This window comes from Prorops nasuta, unplaced genomic scaffold, assembly GCF_024137725.1.
Source record: "Prorops nasuta isolate Cenicafe-Biocafe unplaced genomic scaffold, Cenicafe_Pnas_1.2 PNAS00013, whole genome shotgun sequence".
In the NCBI taxonomy this organism is placed as follows: Eukaryota; Metazoa; Arthropoda; class Insecta; order Hymenoptera; family Bethylidae; genus Prorops; species Prorops nasuta.
This window is the reverse complement of record NW_027116810.1, coordinates 2692985-2714019: the sequence shown is the minus strand read 5'-3', so window position 1 is coordinate 2714019 and position 21035 is coordinate 2692985. Positions and strand designations below refer to the sequence as shown.

The window sequence follows — 21035 nt, the reverse complement described above, 5'->3', positions numbered from 1 at the left end:
AGGATATTCATACAATTCCCATTAAAGATACGTCATTGCAATAGGATAATCTTTTTCAATAATGTTTAAAAATTGTAATTTTGTATATTCTTCCAACGTAATATGAGGTATTTTCCACTGAATTTTCGATAGTACTAAGTCTACTTTAACATTAATATTATCCATTGTACAATAAACAGCATTAGAATCATTGCATGATCTTATTAGTATGAGTTCATGACGTGCATTTACGATAACACGTTTATAATCATCAAAAAATCCCATTAGTTTGTTCAACGGTATGCAAAAGCTGAAGTATTGGAAATTCTTAATTGGATTTTTACTATTAATATCAAACGATGCTGATTTCAAAGTTGTACTCTCATGTGATGATAATAATGCATAGTTTCGCAATGTAGTAGTAATACCTACATTTTTACAACGATCCACTTCAACACCATTCAATTCATAACGTATTTCATTAAACAAAAAAGCAGCTCCATTTGAATCCAAGAACAATTTATTCTCATCAATAGTGGCATTATTAGCAGCGATTGCAGATACATCTCCTTCAATTAACAAGAAACTTTCGCTTGGTAACACAACGAGGTCCTGTTGTTGGATAGGAATGCGTATTTCGTCGTTGTGGTTGAGTGATGAATTCACATATGGATTGTAATAGTGTATTTCAATGTTATTGATACGGTTATCGTAATGAGGTGTTTCGATAATGTTTAATAAATAAACCATTATTTCTTCTTATATCAACACTTTTAAACCAATTGATTTTAAAAACTTTTTATTTTTAATATTCAGCTTACTCTGTCGTTTTTTGATATTTCTTCGTCATCCTCGTCGTTGTTGTGTTGATTTCGAAGTTTTATTCCAACTAATTCCTGAAGTTCGTGGAGATCAAGGGACACGGTAGTGTTTCGACGGCAAGTACATATAAAAGTAGATAATGACATGTCTATACCGCCGAGCACTACCGTTAACTTATACAATACGTTTGGCCGCCTCAATTTTCAAACCGAATTTTTTTCGTGAATGATCCACTGTCATGATTTAAGTAAAGCTTTCCTTAAACTAGTTTGGAACAAGCTTTCATTTAAGACCATGAACATTAAAAACGGTTCATGCAATCCAGAGATCTCATACTTAGTTAGCTATATATATATATCGAAAATTGAGATTCTTCTCCTTCATAATCTTCTTCTTCTTCTTCTCCAGCCAGAGTGTATGTCTCGGGCTGAAGTTGGCTGCTTCACGTAGGTTTAGTGACGTCAGTAGACGTAAACGTAAATATAGTTGCACACAATCGTAAACAGTGTGTCTGTGTGTGTATCTCATCGATATATATTTACTTTGTTTATTACGGTAAATCAGGTTAAGCTGCAAGTTTGACAGTATTAACCTTAAAATAATTTGAACTAAATTTCGTTATAAATAAATGAAAAAACAATATTAGACTGTCCTGTTATGTACATAGAATAAACATACATAACTCATTGTTACAATAAGCATTATATAATTAATATATTTAATATTATTTTCATTTGAAGACATAATTAATAAATCTAAATTATCATAGTTATACTAAAATACCAATAGCCTCATTGTAAAGGAGAAATACTCCTAATAGCGACAAATTCCTGAGTGTAATACGAAGCGCCAGACGCAGCTCGTTCACACTGTCGCCAAGGCTAAGTCCCGACACGTGGCAAATGCACTTCGACGGCAGTCGAATGTTCTAGAACAATGACGCATTTGACCATTGGGACCCGCAAATGTTACCATATAAGGTAATGTTTGACGCTGCACTTTGAGGGTAAGAGCCCCAAACGTGCAGCCCCAAAAATCAGTTCGAGTCACAAGCTAGAAGGAACAAGTCGAGTCTCCTAGGACCTTCAGTCCTCTTATTTCTTAATCTTATCCAGGCAAACCTTTGTCTCTTAAAACTATAATTATCTAGCTCATAGCTCTGGTTATCAACTTGTATAAAGAAGAGACCTTGTAAATCAAAAATCAATAAACCTTATTATACAAAAGAATTTCAAGTTTGTCGTGAATCAGCGATTGAACCACAACAAACTGGTGGCAGCGGTGGGATCCGTTGACTGGTGAAGATCAAACCTACATAAATCTTCATCCCAAGGTAAATCAAGAAAATTTTATTTCTTCGATCGACCAACCTCTACAAGGACGAACCGACGTGGACAATCATCGATACTCAACGAGACATCCGTCAACTTCGCCTTTCTCAGCAACGGAGCGACAAACCCACAACTTCGAGGTTCACCCCGCAAACTACCTCACGACTACAAGAAATCAACGACTGGAAACCAGCAGAACTTGCAGCCAGCCAACCAGTGAAAATGAGCTTTTGGTAAGTACGGTACCAATCATATCAGTAGTAATTTTATTCGTGAACATTGTAACCGCGAGCCCATAGCGTTCGTCGTACTAAATTTCTTCCATGTACCGTAATCCCGATAATTTAGACCGAACTCAATCTGAACCTAGTTTAACTCCCGCGTTACATAGTGTACCTCGACCAAATCGTGTTTCAATCACCCGAGAGATAGATAGTTGCATCTCTCATTTAGGGAATAGAACCTTACGTACTCTTAGGGAAACAGACGAAGGAACCCCGTTTCGAAACGTAAATACGCGAAGACGGAATAGACTAGCTATGGCTCACCGTGGCAACGCGAACAACGACGCCCCAGATTTAGACCATAGTTACACCGCAGAACGTCTGCCTATCAGAATAGAAGACGCACCAACAAACACGATTCCTCATGACGAAACCGTCCCTCCTAGCGCCATAGATGCTGAAATTAGAAGGTTACACAACAGCATAAGGCCCCGCGAAATTAGCGCAATTTAAGAAGAAAAGGCGAGACTGAGAGACGAACTCTCCAGACTACGCCAAGATTTTAATAGGCTCCCCGCGAGGACCTCCACGGCAAGACCGGCACAACGAACATCGTATGTGACTCCCTGCGAAAGACCTCGATACGTGCAAAATTTTGACGATGAGGAAGAAGAAGAACCTCATCACGGATATGCTTCCCTACATGTAACTCTCGGAAGAATTCCAAAGTATAAAGGAGACCCAGACGAGCTAGAACCGTTTGTGAATTCTATAGTTATGGCAAATCAAAATCTACACCCGTTAGATAGAGACGAATTTCTACGGCAGGTTAGATTCACAATACTAAGGCAAAGCTTATACTGAAACTAAGCACAAAGTAATCGAAAATATCGAGCAACTAATACGAGAATTAGAAGAAGCATTCAAACCCCGACGATCTACCGCGACCCTTCAAAATAGTTTAAATCGATGCCGATAAGGAAAAAACGAATCGGTACGATCCTATGCTTCTCGACTAGAAGACATATTATCAGGTTTGAAAGAAAGATGCATCACGCCAGCAAATGACCCGGCTAAAAACGAAGCCATAGAAGAATTGTTAACGCAACAAGCGAAACATCAATTCATAAAAGGATTGAATTTTAAACTCCAAGTTATGGTAGCATCTTGCGAACGAGCAACTCTAAGAGAATCAATTGCTATCGCAATAGATCGTGAATCCTTGACTCGCTTCGACGAAGAGTACAGAACTCAACAGGGCTCGACCCATGGCAGACGCGATAACCAAGGACAACAACGACCCTCCGGACAACGGAATAATTCGCACCTCCATTGCAAACGCTGCGACAGGAAAGGACATGTAGCCGAAAAATGCTACGCGCGACTTAGCAACGCAAAACGGACTCAGAGTCACTCATCTTCCGTTAACAAAGTATCCACCTCTTGCAATTATTGCAAAAAACCAGGACACACCGTCCAAGAGTGCCGCACCCTAAAAGCAAAGCGAGAAAGAGAAGCCCAACAGAATGCAAATAACTCAGAACAACCAATTAACGAAAACTTGAATCGACCAACACCTGTAGGAAATCTAACCGCTAATATGGTATTACATACTCCTATAAAAAAATTTGATCGAAGTACAAGCCGCTGAATTCATTCGACCGGCTACCTTACTCTTCGACACTGGAGCCGATGTCTCCATAATTAAAATAAGAGTCCTGCGCAAAGAAACAATAGCTGACAAAACTCCAATTACGCTAACGGGAATAAGTGGAACACCCGTGAAGACACTAGGGTCAGTTTACCTACACATAAAGGTTGGAAAATACACTATAACCCATAAATTTCAAATAGTACCAGACACCTTTTCGCTAATAGCCGACGGACTAATCGGCATGGATTTCTGGAAAAGAAACAGCTTCCATTATGAAAAGGATGTGTCCTTGACAATGCTGGGACACACCTGGCCAATGAAACAAGTAGTATCACGTACGGTGTCACTAAAACCGAGATCACAAACATTAGTAGCCGCGTTAACTGATAGTAAACAAGACGGTATTGTATACGGACACCAAATACTACCTGGAGTGTATATAGGTAACTGTGCCACTAGGCCAACCAATTCTACCTGCTGCGTCAGCATTTTGAACATCACGGAGAAAGAACTCGAGATACCCTTGCCTACAGTTGTGTTAGAAGATATTCCGAGTCCACCGACTCAGGGCGACGACCCTTCTGTACCCATAACCGTATACGCTGTAAATAATTGCGCCAGCGATCGACTCGCCCGGCTAAAGTCTCAATTAGAACTAAATCATTTAAATCAGGAAGAATTGCGCACTCTAACAGAACTCTGTGAGGAATACAATGATATATTTCACTTAGAAGGTGACAAACTCCTCACCACTGAAGCGGTAAAACATACCATTACTTTGGTAGAAAATACCAAACCTATCTTTAAAAAACCCTAGAGGTTACCTGAAAAGCATAAACAGGAAATTGATAAACAAATTTCTCAGTTAGAAGCTGACGGAATAGTACGGCCGAGCCGAAGCCAGTGGAACGCGCCACTGCTTGTGGTACGCAAGAAACCCGATGCACAAGGGAATATAAAAATGCGCATCGTCGTAGATTTTCGCAAGCTAAATGAAGCTACTATAGGTGATGCCTATCCATTGCCAAACATCACCGAAATATTGGACCAACTAGGCCATTCAAAATATTTCACCACCCTTGACCTAGCCTCTGGATTTCACCAGATAGGCATGGCCGAAGAAGACAGGGAAAAAACAGCCTTCTCCACACCCCTAGGGCACTACGAATACAACCGCATGCCCTTTGGATTGAAAAACGCGCCAGCTACGTTTCAACGTTTAATGAACACCGTATTATCCGGACTCCAAGGGATCCAATGTTTCGTTTACCTTGACGACATAGTAATTCACGCCCCTACTCTAATAGAACACAATAAAAGACTGAAACAAGTGTTCATTCGACTGTGTGAAAATACTCTAAAGCTGCAACCGGAAAAATGCCGTTTCCTTCGCAAGGAAACTTGCTGCCTGGGTCATATAATTACAGACAAAGGCATCTCTCCAGACCCAACTAAAATAGAAGCTGTAAAAAATTTTCCAGCACCCAAGAGCGTAAAGGACGTACAATCCTTTTTAGGCCTAGCAGGCTATTACCGAAGGTTCATTGACTATTTTGCTGACCTGTCGAAACCCATGACGAACCTATTAAAGAAAGGAGTGCAGTTCAACTGGACCTCCCTAGAACAATCATCATTTGAAAATCTAAAGGAAACATTGACTACTGCACCACTTTTACAGTATCCAGCCTTTCATCTTCCTTTCATTCTGACCACGGACGCCTCCAATAAAGCAATAGGAGCCGTGTTATCGCAAGGCGAGATAGGCAAAGACCTCCCCGTTGCTTACGCCAGCAGAACGCTTAACAAGGCCGAAGTAAATTACAGCACCACGGAAAAAGAATTAGCAGCTATAGTTTGGGCTGTACAAAATTTTCGACCTTACTTATATGGTACTAGATTTACCATCATCACCGATCATCAACCACTCTCTTGGCTTTTCAATGTAGAAAACCCAGGCTCCAGATTGATGCGTTGGAGATTAAAGTTAGCCGAGTACGATTACGAAATTAGATGCAAACCAGGTACTCAGAATACAAACGCAGATGCGCTAAGTCGTATATACGTGACCACGCGCTCAAGAGCACGGCAAGCCGCCCCAAGGCCAACCGACTCAAACGAAGATGCAACCTCAGCTAACTCCGACGCCGAGGAAGAAACAGCTGATGAGAAATCATCAACCTATACTCCCGCAATGATAAATCAAATCCTTTACGAGTATCACGATACTCCCTTCGGAGGACATGAAGGCGTAAATAGAACTCTGCAAAGAATTAAAATTAAACACGTCTGGCCAAATATGAAAAAGGACATTGACAAAATACAGACCACGGCATACCACCCACAGTCGAATGGTGCGCTAGAAAGGTCGCACCGAACATTGGCGTCGTACTTAAAAAACTTTGTCAACGAAGATTTAGATAACTGGGACGAATGGTTACGCTACGCCATGTTCACCTATAACACTACGCCACACACAGCTACAGGCCGAACGCCTTTTTCATTGCTATTCGGACGCGAGGTTGAATTACCGACCACGCTCAAATATCCGCCGCAACCTACATATACATTCGAAGATTACTATAACGAGCTTCGCGAAAGAATTCGCTCAACAGGTAACATAATGAAAGACCAATTAATACGGGAAAAGGAAAAATCGAAGATCTATTACGATCACAATACACAAGAATCAAATTACGAAGTAGGAGACCAAGTATTGTTAAAGCGAGATATGATTCGCGCTGGAAGACCGAAGAAATTGGAACCCCTATACGACGGTCCCTATACCATAACCGCAAAACTAAGCGAATTAAATTACGAATTAGCAGTGGGTAAAAAGAAGATTGTAACCCACGTCAATAGGCTAAAGCCTTATCACGTGTAGTTACCGACTCGACCACACACACATACCACCCTCTCTCCTACACTTTCTCGATCCCCCTAATTTACTTCCTACTACAATTTTATTTCATAATTACCACTAAAATTTAATAATCACTATATACTAAAACTAGTTAACTATAATAATAAATTCTTCTACGAGTAATCAACTTTACCATATTTTTATATATCAAAATCAACTCTTAAATATTTTTATTACAATTAATAAGTAAAGCTCGATTCAAAAAAAAAAGAAAAGAGATATATATATGTAATTTTAATTCTACAGTACTCTTATAATTTTCCCCTCTCATATGATTATTACAATTTTTATTATTTTTTACCCTCCTTTCCTTTTGCCCTAACTATCTCTAAAACTTAACTAATAGGGAAAGGTACTAAAATTAGAAATTAAAACATACATTTTAAAATAAACTGGAATTTATTCAAGAATCGCCTCACCACATTCACAATTGTTACAAAAATTTTAAAATATAAATACAATTGTTTAAAATCTCAAAAACACAAAAAAAAATATTTTTCTTTTCTAAATTAAACCATGGTACCGGAGGACGTCCTTTTCCTCCAGAGGTGGACCCGTCCACCCCTCAACCTGCTGGTTGGGGTACCCCCAACCACGGTAGGGCTCCACCCCGGTGTATTGGAGCCACCTTATCCCAAACAGGTCGAAGACGACCCAGAAGCTATCCTCCAGGCAGTCATAATCCCACTCATGGTACCTCTGGATGCGGTCCGACTTTCGGCACATCCTCCGGAACTGCACCGCACCCACGTTGAAGATTATGACTAAATAAACAAAAGAAAAGGGATAGAAACAACGAAATTAAAATTAAATAGAAACAAAAACTAAAACAAAAAAAAAAGAGAGACACTCACCATTATCTAGCCTTAGGAAAAGGCGACGACTCTGGCCGTCAATCTCCCCTCGGTCGTACATATCTTTCCGCTTGTATACTTGAACAGCCATGTCACTATCGGTTTCCAGAACTTTGAGAATCGAAATGAAATTCCCCGTACGGAAACCACTAATATATAGTCCATTCCCCACTTCGCGCAAATTCACGCAAAAACGCTGACCCAATGTCTACGAACTAGACGCACCTTCGCGACCGACTAAAATAACTCCCAGTAAAAAATAAAACTTGTTAAAATTTTTCACATTAAAACTCCACAATTAACCACACTTACCCTTTATTATAGGTGCATGCTGACCCTTATGGTCATAACGATCCACGGAAGCTCCCAGCAAGTCCAAAACATTCCCATCAAAGGTCAACCGGGACTATTTTATGAAAAATTCGGCACGGTCAATTTTTATAAAGAAAAATGGAAATTAGTGATAATCACCGACATAGTAGAATATCGCCAAAGACTCGCGCAGCTAGACAAATTCCTATATGATCAAACCCTTTGCTACAAACAAGAAGGAAGAAAAATCTGTAAACACCCCGTCCTTGATACCGTCTACAAGCTAGAGACAGCCGAAAAAAACCTAGATGAAATAGATGAAATAACATTACACCAAGAGAGAAACAAACGAGGACTAGCAAACGGAGTAGGATCAATCGGAAAAATTTTATTCGGAATAATGGATAGTAACGACGAAGAAGAAATAAATAAACATCTACAAAGCATAGATCAAACAGTAGAGACCAACAAAATAGCACTCCTGAAACAAATACAAATTATCGACCAAACTATAGAAACTTATAATAACACGATACAAAAAATAGATGCGAACGAAAAAATGCTGATGAAAGCAGTACGTGATCTAGAAGCCCAAGCGGACGAGCGAGAAGCTCTATATAACATTAATCTTACATCCGAAGAATTAATGATAGACACGGAACACTTACTAAATTTCGTAATACAGGCGAGCCAAGGAGTAATAAATCCGAAAATTATACGATATAAAAAAATTCTCGAATACCTTAAGGATGCGATCCCTCACATCCTTCCTGGCACGCAATTCCCTTTTCCATTAGAAACACTAAATATACATTTAATTTCAAAACTAATGAAACCCACAATTTATTCCAAAACCAACAAACTAATTGTAGTATTTCATATACCTCTAATAACGCCCAAAGAATTCGATCTTTTGCAAATATATCCAATTCCAATCCCTATTCAGAATTCTACAACACTACACTCCATAATAGATTTAAAACAGGAATACATAGCAATAGACAGCATTGCTGAACATTATACAGAGTATACCGAAGACGAACTACAAAAATGTTATACGATAAAAGATAATTATTTCTGCCCGACGGATAAACCATCCAACAAAATAAAAGCAGTTAATCCATGCGAAATTGCATTATACTTAAAATACATAGATATAAATACGTGCGAGCATAAACTTATACATTTAGTGCAACCGATGCTAATTCCCATGAAAAACCAAGCCTCGTGAATATACTCCACACCGCGATTAGAAATTGTAGAAGTAATTTGCAAACAAAAACCTACCTATAATATAGAATTAATGGGCTCCGGAGTAATTAATTTATATAAAAATTGTATCCTAACAGCTACTGATTTTGTTTTGGAACCCGTACAAACCTCCAAGCCCAACAAACATAAACACTATATCCCGCACTATAATTTCTCTTTGAGAGCCATAGATCCTGAAAACTACGTAGCAGCAATCAACACAACCTAAATTCCCAGGCTGCATAACATCCTGAACAAGGTCAACGGCCTCAACACGCTCAGCATCCAGCTAAAACAGCTGAAAAGGGATGTACAAAACGAAGACCTAGGACAACACCACACCTATCAACATATGGCCATCTCATATTCTACTACAACGTTAATCATCATAGGATTAACCATCTACGTAATCTGGCGATATCTTCACAGAAGACCAAAACCTAAGCCAAGACTCAGGTCAATACAGGCATTGCCATCCAATGCCATCGTAACAGACGAAGCCGCCGCCCCAGCAACGGACGACGTTGCCCCGACGCACTTGATTATCGTCACACCTGAGCAAGCAGCAAATCTTCAATACGACCCCGATTATTAGCCACCCACCCTCTTTTTCCAGGGGGGGAGGGGTGTTATGTACATAGAATAAACATACATAACTCATTGTTACAATAAGCATTATATAATTAATATAATTAATATATTTAATATTATTTTCATTTGAAGACATAATTAATAAATCTAAATTATCATAGTTATACTAAAATACCAATAGCCTCATTGTAAAGGAGAAATACTCCTAATAGCGACAAATTCCTGAGTGTAATACGAAGCGCCAGACGCAGCTCGTTCACACTGTCGCCAAGGCTAAGCCCGACACGTGGCAAATGCACTTCGACGGCAGTCGAATGTTCTAGAACAATGACGCATTTGACCATTAGGACCCGCAAATGTTACCATATAAGGTAATGTTTGACGCTGCACTTTGAGGGTAAGAGCCCCAAACGTGCAGCCCCAAAAATCAGTTCGAGTCACAAGCTAGAAGGAACAAGTCGAGTCTCCTAGGACCTTCAGTCCTCTTATCTCTTAATCTTATCCAGGCAAACCTTTGTCTCTTAAAACTATAATTATCTAGCTCATAGCTCTGGTTATCAACTTGTATAAAGAAGAGACATTGTAAATCAAAAATCAATAAACCTTATTATACAAAAAATTTCAAGTTTGTCGTGAATCAGCGATTGAACCACAACAGTCCCTATTTGAATCCGATGAGGTTATACTCATTAAACGAATTTTTTACGTAAAGGAATCAACAAATTAGATAAGCATAACAATGAATTTTATAATATTAAATGTAATATATTTTGTGGTACTTTGTGGAATTTTATTTCAGATTAAATTATTGTGATGTGTTTATTGTATCATTGCTGAGGATACAGCTGACGGGATGAAGTATGATTAATTTTCAACACTGTGCCAAGTAGAAGTATACTTTCAATATTTATATGCATCGGTGATTGCCAAGATTGCAAGAAATTGTTAAGGTATTTGAAAATCATATGCTAAACTTCCAGGTACTGAAATCATTAACACAATACATGTTTAGCTATATCTTCTCTTTAAACTGATGAGGATATCAACTGTTTAATAGGTTTCAGATTAAATTAAGATAAAAAAAATGCTTATTTGGATGATGTGAAATTCCAAAAAAATATTATTTACGTAGAATACAAGTTGACCAGTGCTTGGATTTGAGCTAATTATATGATAGTACATTTTACAAAAGAAACAAAGATATAATATATATGTCAAGAACAAATATTGAATGCTTTGTAACAATTAATTAGATTAAATAAAAATATTACTTCATTTGAACAATCTTAAGATATATATCAGTTTACAAACTGATCAATTTGTCATGTAAGATTGTAAATTTTTAAATTGCAGGCATACAGTTGATGAAAATAGGAAATTGGCAGCAGAATATCTATGAATCAGAGGCTTCAATCATCATATCTGTGGTATTTCCTGATACAGAATGTCCAGAGGAAGATAAAAATGATCTTAGTTTGGCAGAGAATATATCAGAACTCAATGGTGATGTTGAGACCTGGAGTATATAATAATATGAAAAAAGGAGTAAATTTAAAGTAAAATTTTGAGAAAAGAAGGAGTTGCAACTCAGTTTGGACTGAAATTCTTTAGAATATGAGGCTGATAGTTTACAAATATTATGACCAGAACATCTGGAAGCTTATAATTATGAAAATACTACCAATTTATCATTTTTCATGTTATAGGCTATAACGTGGATTTTGAGATCCCCTTTATAATAGAGTTTTTAGGTTATCTATCCCTGTAGGGAAAGTAAAGGCTGTGCTTCTCCTCCCTACTCATATTCCCCACCCGTTCAGGAGCGTACTCCTGAGCTATTTTGTATTATAACGACCTATCGTATTAGTCCTTGTTTTAAATTTGTATCGAGTCAGCACGTATGTGCCAGAATACTTGTTGTTTAGGTTTAAGGAATGGATGAATGTGAGAGTATCCTGACGAGCGAGGAGGAGGTAATTGAGATGTAGGGGAAAATTGGAGCGAGTCGTCCCTGGAGCGGCCCACTATGGACTTGGAGGTGGAAAGCGACGGAGCGAAGAAGTTAGAAGAAAGAAGGAGATGTTTTTCTACCAGTACCCTCCCTCCCAGCCCAGGCCCCCTCCCCCAGTATTGCTAAATAGAGACCCACGCATAAGTACCTGTAAGTACTACGCGAAATGGGACTATTTACTGGGGAATAGGCGACCAGATGCGTAGTACAATTACTCACGCGGCCCGATTTCGGCCAATCAAGCGACCTGGTTTTGAGAAAACAGGACGAGGAGATGGGTCGGAGAGGAGAGGAACTGTAAAGGAAGTGAAGAAGGTTTGACTGGAAAAAGAGTCGTACGAAGAACTTCGACGAGGAAGGAATCGGGTCCGAGGTGTGACCGAACAGAAGTTAGAGGAAAGAAGTCAGTCGTTCCAGACCAAGGAATCAGGAGCAGAGGAGTAAGAGGATGCTCTGAACGAAGAAAGGGAGGACTACCAGGCAGAGTACCGGACTGGACCTGTGAAGGGGGCGGCTCGCCACTGAAGTAGAATCTCCAGGAACAGGTTAGATTTCTTTCCAAGGTCCTTCCTGAGTGGTGGTTAGTGGGTGAGATGGGCCCAGGAGGGGGGAGGCACCCTGTGGGAGGTTTTCGGGGACACTGTCTCTTCCGCCAGGGATGTGAGTCGCGGAGGGAGTAATTTTCCCCTTTTCACGAGGGCCCCGGGACTCCCTGTAGGGCGCTTCTTCCCAGGCATCTCCCCACCGGAAGGCAAAGTTAGTAGGGTGTAATCTTCGGCCCATATTGACCACTTTCCCCTTCTTTTAGTTTATTTGTACAGGGAGTTATTATTATCGTAGAGAAAAGAATGCCGTCGGTTGTCTAATAGAATAATCCACAAGGCTGAGGCGCCGACTCCTGTAAGAGCGTAGAGATGTTTCGTTAAATATCCCGCTCACGTGTGCGGATGGTATCCGATCGGTCGTAGGACGGGACTTGAACTTGCGCGGTCATCTAGTGATTAGCGAAGTGTCGGGTGTCTCTTGAATGGGCCTTGACCGAGTGCCTATCCGTGGGGCTCCTTCGGAGGGCGCAGCCGGAGGATGTGTGCCCATGGCGTGCCTCCCCTATGAGTAGAGGTCTCAAGCCTTGGATGGAACCCCCTTCGGGACGTGGTTAACATAAGGGAAATGGTCATTTATCCCCGTCATCGGGCCGATACTACCACCAGGGAGTCACCTACCTGGTACGATCCGCCAGGAGATCCCTCCTCCCCGCTCCTCGGGCGGGAAGAGTATGATTGAGAGAGAAACAGTGCGTGAATGTTGAATGGTATGAGTGTGTACGTGAAATTTTGTAGAAAACTCGTGATCAGGAAGATTATACGGGGCTATTCTGAGCGAAATGTAAACTAAACGAATGAATAAAGCCCCAATAATTACCCCTGAAGTGAGTATGTGTGGTTAATTTGCGAGCAATTTTGTAACGAGTAGCCATCCTGTCCTTGTTCTACACCCGTCCTAATCCTGCCCCTCTCTTACCTTCGGGGACTGACTAGCCGCAGTGAGGATGAATTCTGGGAGAAGATTTTGAGAACCTGGGCTCTAACATCGAGCCTGGCGCCCAACAAAGTTTCGAGATAGTATGTTTCCCTGTCCCGGGATCTTTACAGGTTTGATTAGGAAGCTCTCAGATTATACGTGATAGTGTCCTGCATGCCGTAAGGTGGCAGAATATTGTACGTTATAAGGCATACAGTAGATAAAAGTGGGAAATTGACAGCAGAATTTCTAAGAAACTGAGGCTTCAATGATATTCTCTGTGGTATTTCCTGATACAGAATGTTCAGAGGAAGATAAAAATGATCTTAGTTTGGCAGAGAATATATCAGAACTCAATGGTGATGTTGAGACCTGGAGTATATAATAATATGAAAAAAGGAGTAAATTTAAAGTAAAATTTTGAGAAAAGAAGGAGTTGCAACTCAGTTTGGACTGAAATTCTTTAGAATATGAGGCTGATAGTTTACAAATATTATGACCAGAACATCTGGAAGCTTATAATTATGAAAATACTACCAATTTATCATTTTTCATGTTATAGGCATACAGTAGATAAAAGTGGGAAATTGACAGCAGAATTTCTAAGAAACTGAGGCTTCAATGATATTCTCTGTGGTATTTCCTGATACAGAATGTTCAGAGGAAGATAAAAATGATCTTAGTTTGGCAGAGAATATATCAGAACTCAATGGTGATGTTGAGACCTGGAGTATATAATAATATGAAAAAAGGAGTAAATTTAAAGTAAAATTTTGAGAAAAGAAGGAGTTGCAACTCAGTTTGGACTGAAATTCTTTAGAATATGAGGCTGATAGTTTACAAATATTATGACCAGAACATCTGGAAGCTTATAATTATGAAAATACTACCAATTTATCATTTTTCATGTTATAGGCATACAGTAGATAAAAGTGGGAAATTGACAGCAGAATTTCTAAGAAACTGAGGCTTCAATGATATTCTCTGTGGTATTTCCTGATACAGAATGTTCAGAGGAAGATAAAAATGATTTTGGTTTGGCACAAGGTATGCCAGAAGTCTGTGGTCATGTTAGAACCTTCAATTCATAGAAATATCAAAAAAGTTATGTTTAAAGTCAAATCCCCAAAAATGTAAGGACTGTTAGTGAAGTTGGGCTGAATTTTATTGGATTATAAGGCCAATAATTAATAAATATTATGTTAAAAGTCTATAGGAGAATATAATTTTTAAAAACCATTTATTTAATGTTTCTTATATTATAGGCATACGTTGAATAAATTTTGGAAACCGAAAGCAGTATATTTAACAAACAGAGGCATTTGTTGTATTGACATATTTTCTACTGTATATTAATCGAAGAATGTTAATAATTGTGCTAATTTAATAATTTAAGAACTACGATCCAGATATGTTGTTTAGTAATACCTGAAAAAGGTGTAAAAAAGGATAATTTGGAAGTGAATAAGGGGTTTAAATAACATACAATATATTAATTATAAAAATGGGTTATTTATTGAAGGGAAAAGGGGGGTATTACTGGTCTCGACCATGACCACGGCCTCTACCTCCCCCTTTCCCTTGTCCATAGGCCTCGCTGGCCATAGAGCACAACATTTTTGCAGCATTTGTAAAATTGATGTTGTGCTGTTTGTATCTGCCAGGCCTTGCCCTCCTGGAGAGGTGGTGTTGTCTCCTACTTGCAAAAACAAATTTTTTATTTAAAATTGTAATTAAATAAAACTATTGAATAACTCTCTCTTACCATATCCTCGCCCCACCCTCTCTGCTGGTTCTACCGGTGGCAATGGGGGTGCCGGTGGCCCTGGGGGTGCCGGTGGCGGCAATGGTGCCGGTGGTGGCACAGCTGGCATTGGTGCTGTTAAAAAAATATAAAATATAAATTATTATTGAACATTTTTTTTATTTTTAAACTTACCATTATTTGGTGTCAGCACCATTCGTTGGGTTATGGGGATGAGCCGATCTTGCCCCCCCCCCCCGAAACTGCGTGGATGGCCCAGGTACTGGTTCTGAAAAAAATTATTAAATTATTAATTCTAACTTACCACTGTGACCACGTGCATACATTTTCAACTCTACTTATTTAATTTGTATAAATTAGCTACATACCGTCTAGGTCCATTTCCTCCAGCATTCTCTGTAATTACAAAAAGCAAAAATTAGTAATTTATATATGTGTTTAATTAAACAATCAAAATTAAATAAAATTAAGAACTTACCTCGTCGTCGTCCAACACCGCGGGGTCAGACATCTTTGCAATTGCATAGGCTATAGTGCCTTTCTCTATAAAGTTTAATTTTTAGTAGATGGTGCACTTAAAATAGATTTCGTGTTATTAGACTATAGCATTTTTAACTACAGTAAAATTACTATTTTCCATTTAATTTAAGTATTAAACATGATGACCGAGTATAATTGAGTAAAATGATATTTATAATGAATAATAGAAGCAATTAAATTAACATAACCATTAAAACTTAACTATCTACGCTTTTATTAATTATGATAATGTATAGTAAGTGCTTTAGTGCTATAGTCAAATAATACTACAATAGGGTTTTTCTCTATTATGGGAACATAGTACATAGGTTTGTGTTATTTGACTATAGCATTGAAACACATTGGCTGTGTTTCAAAACTTTAGCGCTATGGTAGCGTTAGGCAATATGCATGTCATGATTGGTGAAATCGTTTCAACTGACCAATCATGATATAACGCTACCTTAATGCTTAGGATTTGAAACACAATCAGTTGTGTCCCGAAGCAATAAGGTTCATTATAATGAAATTTGAACAAATACATTACCTATATGAAGTTGGCGTCTAAAAAGTAGAATATTACTTTCAAACTTTATACATCGTTTGACGATGTTTGACAACCAGAAAAAAACGTTTGACAGTTTTTAGTTTCTTCATAAGTTCGGAAATTATAATTATGCGTGAACTTAGCGACAAGTTTTTGTTTCTTGTAGAAAAATCATTTTGGAATATATGATTCGATAGATAATCGTTTGACAATTGCAAAAAAAACAATGGCAACGCTTGAAAGTAATTAATTTCGTAAAAAAATAAAATTAAAGATTTCTCTCAATAAAGGTTCGTTTACATGCGGAACTTCACTTGGGTTTGTTAATTTTACATATCAGGTATTTCTTCGAATACAATTAGACAGAGATAGATAAAGACTATACTGGCTCATTTGGTGAGGTGTTCATTGGTACTCTATCTGCGTTAAGAGTGGATGATGGAAATTTGATGAAGTAACTAAGAGGATGGTCAAGACTAAGAGCAACGTCGATCAGCTATGTGGGCTCGACTTCTTTGCTAAAACCTGGGGGATCAATGACTCAAGTACTTAATGAATCGATGTAGAATTATACTAAGATTACGTCTATCCCTCTTCTGACATTATGGACGCAATTTATTGCCGACAAAGAGACAAATGTAGCACAGCTAACCGAAGATAAACAGGATTACAATGGCTCGTTTTATAGTAATGTGAACGTGTAGGAATTGTTGGATATAATGTTGGAAGAAGACTACTAAGTTTCGCGACAGAAAGATAGAAGGTCCTCAGTACCAGAAAGATAAGGAATTTTACACTTCGGTCACAGGCAAGGTATAATGCTGTGTTGTTATGTAACGCACGCTCATCTTCCTGGCTTGCCTAACCTTGATTAAATGCATCTTGCATTGGCTGTTATTATACCGACTTGTAATGTCGATTTTGCTGTGCGTTTCATTATAGACACTGCATAAAATACCATAGCCAAAGAAAATCTTACTGGTATATCAAAAGGAGAAACAGTTTCTACGTATTCACTCAATGATTATGGTTTAACATTCCTTTTGGCTATGAAGCATTACAATGATCTCATCAGATTCTTACCAATGGTACAAAAAGGTCAATTTCAAAAGTAAGGTGTCTCAGCAAATAATCTAGTTGGAGCCTTCCATTCAGAATCTGAGAATGAACTGTTTATCTCATCTTACGTCAAGGGTCAACCGAAATGGTCTGTGCTAAAGGAGTTTGATGTTGGCTGATAATTAGGGGCATTATTACTAAATATTCCATGTAGGATTTTCAATTGTGCTCTTTATCAACATATGTACACTACCGCTCAAAAGTCTGAATACACTACAGTGAAAATCGACCCATCTTTCAACTATTTTATCTTTATACCAAAAAATGGTACAGAAGTGTAATAAGCTTCAATGGAAAGGTTATTTAAAGGTCTTTCGATTGGTGTGTGATAAAACTAATTTAAGGCACTTTTTGCATATTAAATCAGTAATAACTTAATGATAAACAATTCAAATATCTGTCCATTTTGCAATTGCCCTCAAAATAGAAGGGAAAAATTATATTAATATTTAATACACAAGGTTTTGAAGATTGTTTCAATAGCTTTCGAATGAATCTAGGAAGAAATTGATATCTTTATTATTAAAAATGTTATGGCGGTTTTAATAAACAATTGTCACTTTCCACTACTTTCATATAACTTAGAAATCAATAATTTTACACAAAAACTCCTAAAGGAAAAATTTTATATTTGGGCGAGAAATGACTATTACTCACTTTAATTATAAAATTTTTTGGAATAAAGACGAAAAACTTGAAAAATGGGTCGATTTTCACTTTATTGTATTTAAACTTTTGAACATTAGTGTATATTAAAAGCATCATAGTTTTTTTAATAATAAAGATATCAATTTCTTCCTAGATTCATTCGAAAGCTATTGAAACAATCTTCAAACCCTTGTGTATTAAGTATTAATATGATTTTTCCCTTCTATTTTGAGGGCAATTGCAAAATGGTACAAATATTTAAATTGTTTATCTTTAAGTTATTCCTAATTTAATATGTACACAAAGCCTTAAATTAATTTTATCAAACACCAATCGAAACACCTTTAAATAACCTTTCGATTGAAACCTGGTACACTTCTGTACCATTTTTTGGTATAAAGATATAACAGTTGAAAGATGGGTCGATTTTCACTGTAGTGTATTCAGACTTTTGAGCGTTAGTGTATATTTGAAAAAATTGGTAATCCTGCATGGTAAAATTTTATCTAAGGTTTTGGTGGAACTCACCCTAAGATCCGGTCCCGCAAATTTTGATTAAGTTGAATTAAATTAATTATACTGTATTAAATATTACGTAAGTTAGAGCATTCTTAATTTAATTTAGCAGAATTAAGATTCCTGAGACTGGCGGTCGTATTCATAGTCGTTCCTCCATCTCGACTCGAACTCGACACAGGCTAAAATACTATAGTATATGTTACGTAAACTATAGTATTGAAACTTGAGTCGAGGTAGAGGAACGACTGTGAATACGACCGTGGGTCTAAGGGTGTTTTTCATCAGCTCCTAAAATGATCAATTTATCACGTAGAATTGCCAATTTTGTCAAGAAATCGTTAATAACGATTACAGTTGGCAATGCTGCATGAAAAATTAAGCATTTTAAGAACTCTTGAAAATTAAACTTGTAGGGACGTGAATGGGTATAAGTCGAGCAATGAAAATTGTAGTACTCATAATTTTCCAAAAAAGAAACGTAGTTAACGGGAAAGTCTACACCGACATTATAGAGCGGTTCCACCTCAAATCTTAGTTTTCAAATAACAGCGTTGTTTATGGACCGATTTTCAAATTTGCGGTAGTTTTGTATCCGGTAAAATAGCAGCTTTGGGATAAAAAAAGAAATATTGAAAAATAACAAAAAAAAATATGAAGACTAATTAATAGATATTAAAATTTAATTAAACAATAATTTCAAGATTTCGCTGTTTTATCCCAAAGGCGTTACTTTGCTGATTCCAAAATGCCCGCAAAATCGAGAATCGGTTCACAAATAACGCTGCAGTTTGAAAACTAGTAATTTAGATTCAAATTTGTCCAAAGAGACGTAATGTCGGTAAAACAGAACACTTTTTCCGATATTATTTTTACCCAAAAGAGAGCACTGAAACTTCACAATTTTGTAAAGAAAAGCATTTAAAACAAAATACGGCTTCCTAGAATTATTATTACATACACTATTTAAGAATGCTGAAACTGATGCTTCACAAGGAGAGCGATGCCTCGTTCATTACACATTGAGCTAAAACCACAACAAAGACGCTCGGACTAATAATTTAGATGCAAAAAGTGGATGAATCTATCAGAGCGACGTTTGGAAAAGAATAAACGTACTGATTTCTGCGTCCTATTTTTCTAGCAAAAAAACTCAAATACATTCAACGATATATGAAAATATAATGATAAAGATCAAAGTATAGATGCTCTTGTATAGATATTAACCTATAACATTTTTTGCGAGTTTTCAATGCTCAACTGAAGACAGAAAGAGTACACCGCATGCCATATTACGTCTGCCATTCTGCAGTCAACGCTCTTTTCGATTAAAACATTTTTTGCAGCAAAACTATTAGTCCGATCGAGATCACCTTTATTTTAGCTGAAAGTATGGTTATCTGGGAACCTCTCATATTTTTTCCATATTTTTCTCATCAAAAATGAGCCGGTACTATCGAAATTAGAGCGACGTTTTCTTGCCCCACCCCGCTTTCCCCTCCTACAAGCGTATACGGACAGCGTGAAGCTGAGCTTCTGGCAGTGTTGCCAGAAAGTAGACCGTCGGTCTACAGAATTTCTCCCTCCACTTACCACCACAGATGCAGGCTCGTTTGCGTGAGCCATCCCCGCTTCTACCGCTGCTCGATGGTCACGAACACAAGTAGAAGCGTCTGTACATGTGTCGACTGACTTCGCTCGCTATCGCCTATCCTCGGATTAAAGAGAGAGCGGAGATACTTTCTCGGACCTCTCTGTCTTTCTCGCTGTTAGCGTCTAGCAGAAGTTCGAGGCAAAATCTTTCCGCTTCGCTTTGCCGAAAATATATGAATATTTTATGTTGTTTACATTTGCAGCCTAATTCCTTTATACATGTTTTTCAGCATATTTATTTATAAGCATTGACTTATTATAGTCAATAATAAATTAAGGAAATGCGCATGTGATATGTAGTAATTACTTTAAATACAATTTCATCTTTATATTTCGCTTACTTCCGTAAAATATGCATTTCTTTAATTTATTATTGATTTTTGTAAGTCAACGGCTATTAAAAAAAAATTTAATCTTAAAAAAAAAAAAGAAAAGTACCGATCAGAAACCGAACCCGGAGCCACGAATCGCCACGCGGTTACCTTACCGCCTAGACCACGAAGCTTCTTCGGTGCACCGTAAGCAGAAAGTCTTCTTAAGGACGTGAAATCTTCTTTTGAACCGTATAAATAAACGAGCAACCGACAGCTTTATTCATTATTATTCTGTCATAATGGTACCAAAATTAAAGAATAATTATATATTGAATAGTTTTCAAAAGCTGTTCCAATAGCCAAGGACGGAAACTACGAGCGTTGATTATATTTATCTTCGTTCTTGGCTATTGGAACAGCATTTGAAAACTATTCAATATATAATTATTCTTTAGTTTTTGTACCATTATGACAGAATAATAAT

At 37.7% G+C, this 21035-nt stretch overlaps 1 protein-coding gene across 1 annotated transcript; it reads right to left on the bottom strand.

The window, feature by feature from the left end:
* Positions 1-21: 21 nt before the first annotated feature.
* LOC136778068 (uncharacterized) lies at positions 22-729 on the bottom strand. The gene has a single exon (XM_066734680.1). It carries the CDS (start codon positions 727-729, stop codon positions 22-24), a length of 708 nt encoding a protein of 235 aa, XP_066590777.1.
* Between the last annotated feature and the right edge of the window lie 20306 nt (positions 730-21035).

What these genes read in the sequence shown, in the direction of transcription:
- LOC136778068 (XM_066734680.1), bottom strand. Translation starts at nt 729, where the DNA reads ATGGTTTATTTATTAAACATTATCGAAACACCTCATTACGATAACCGT.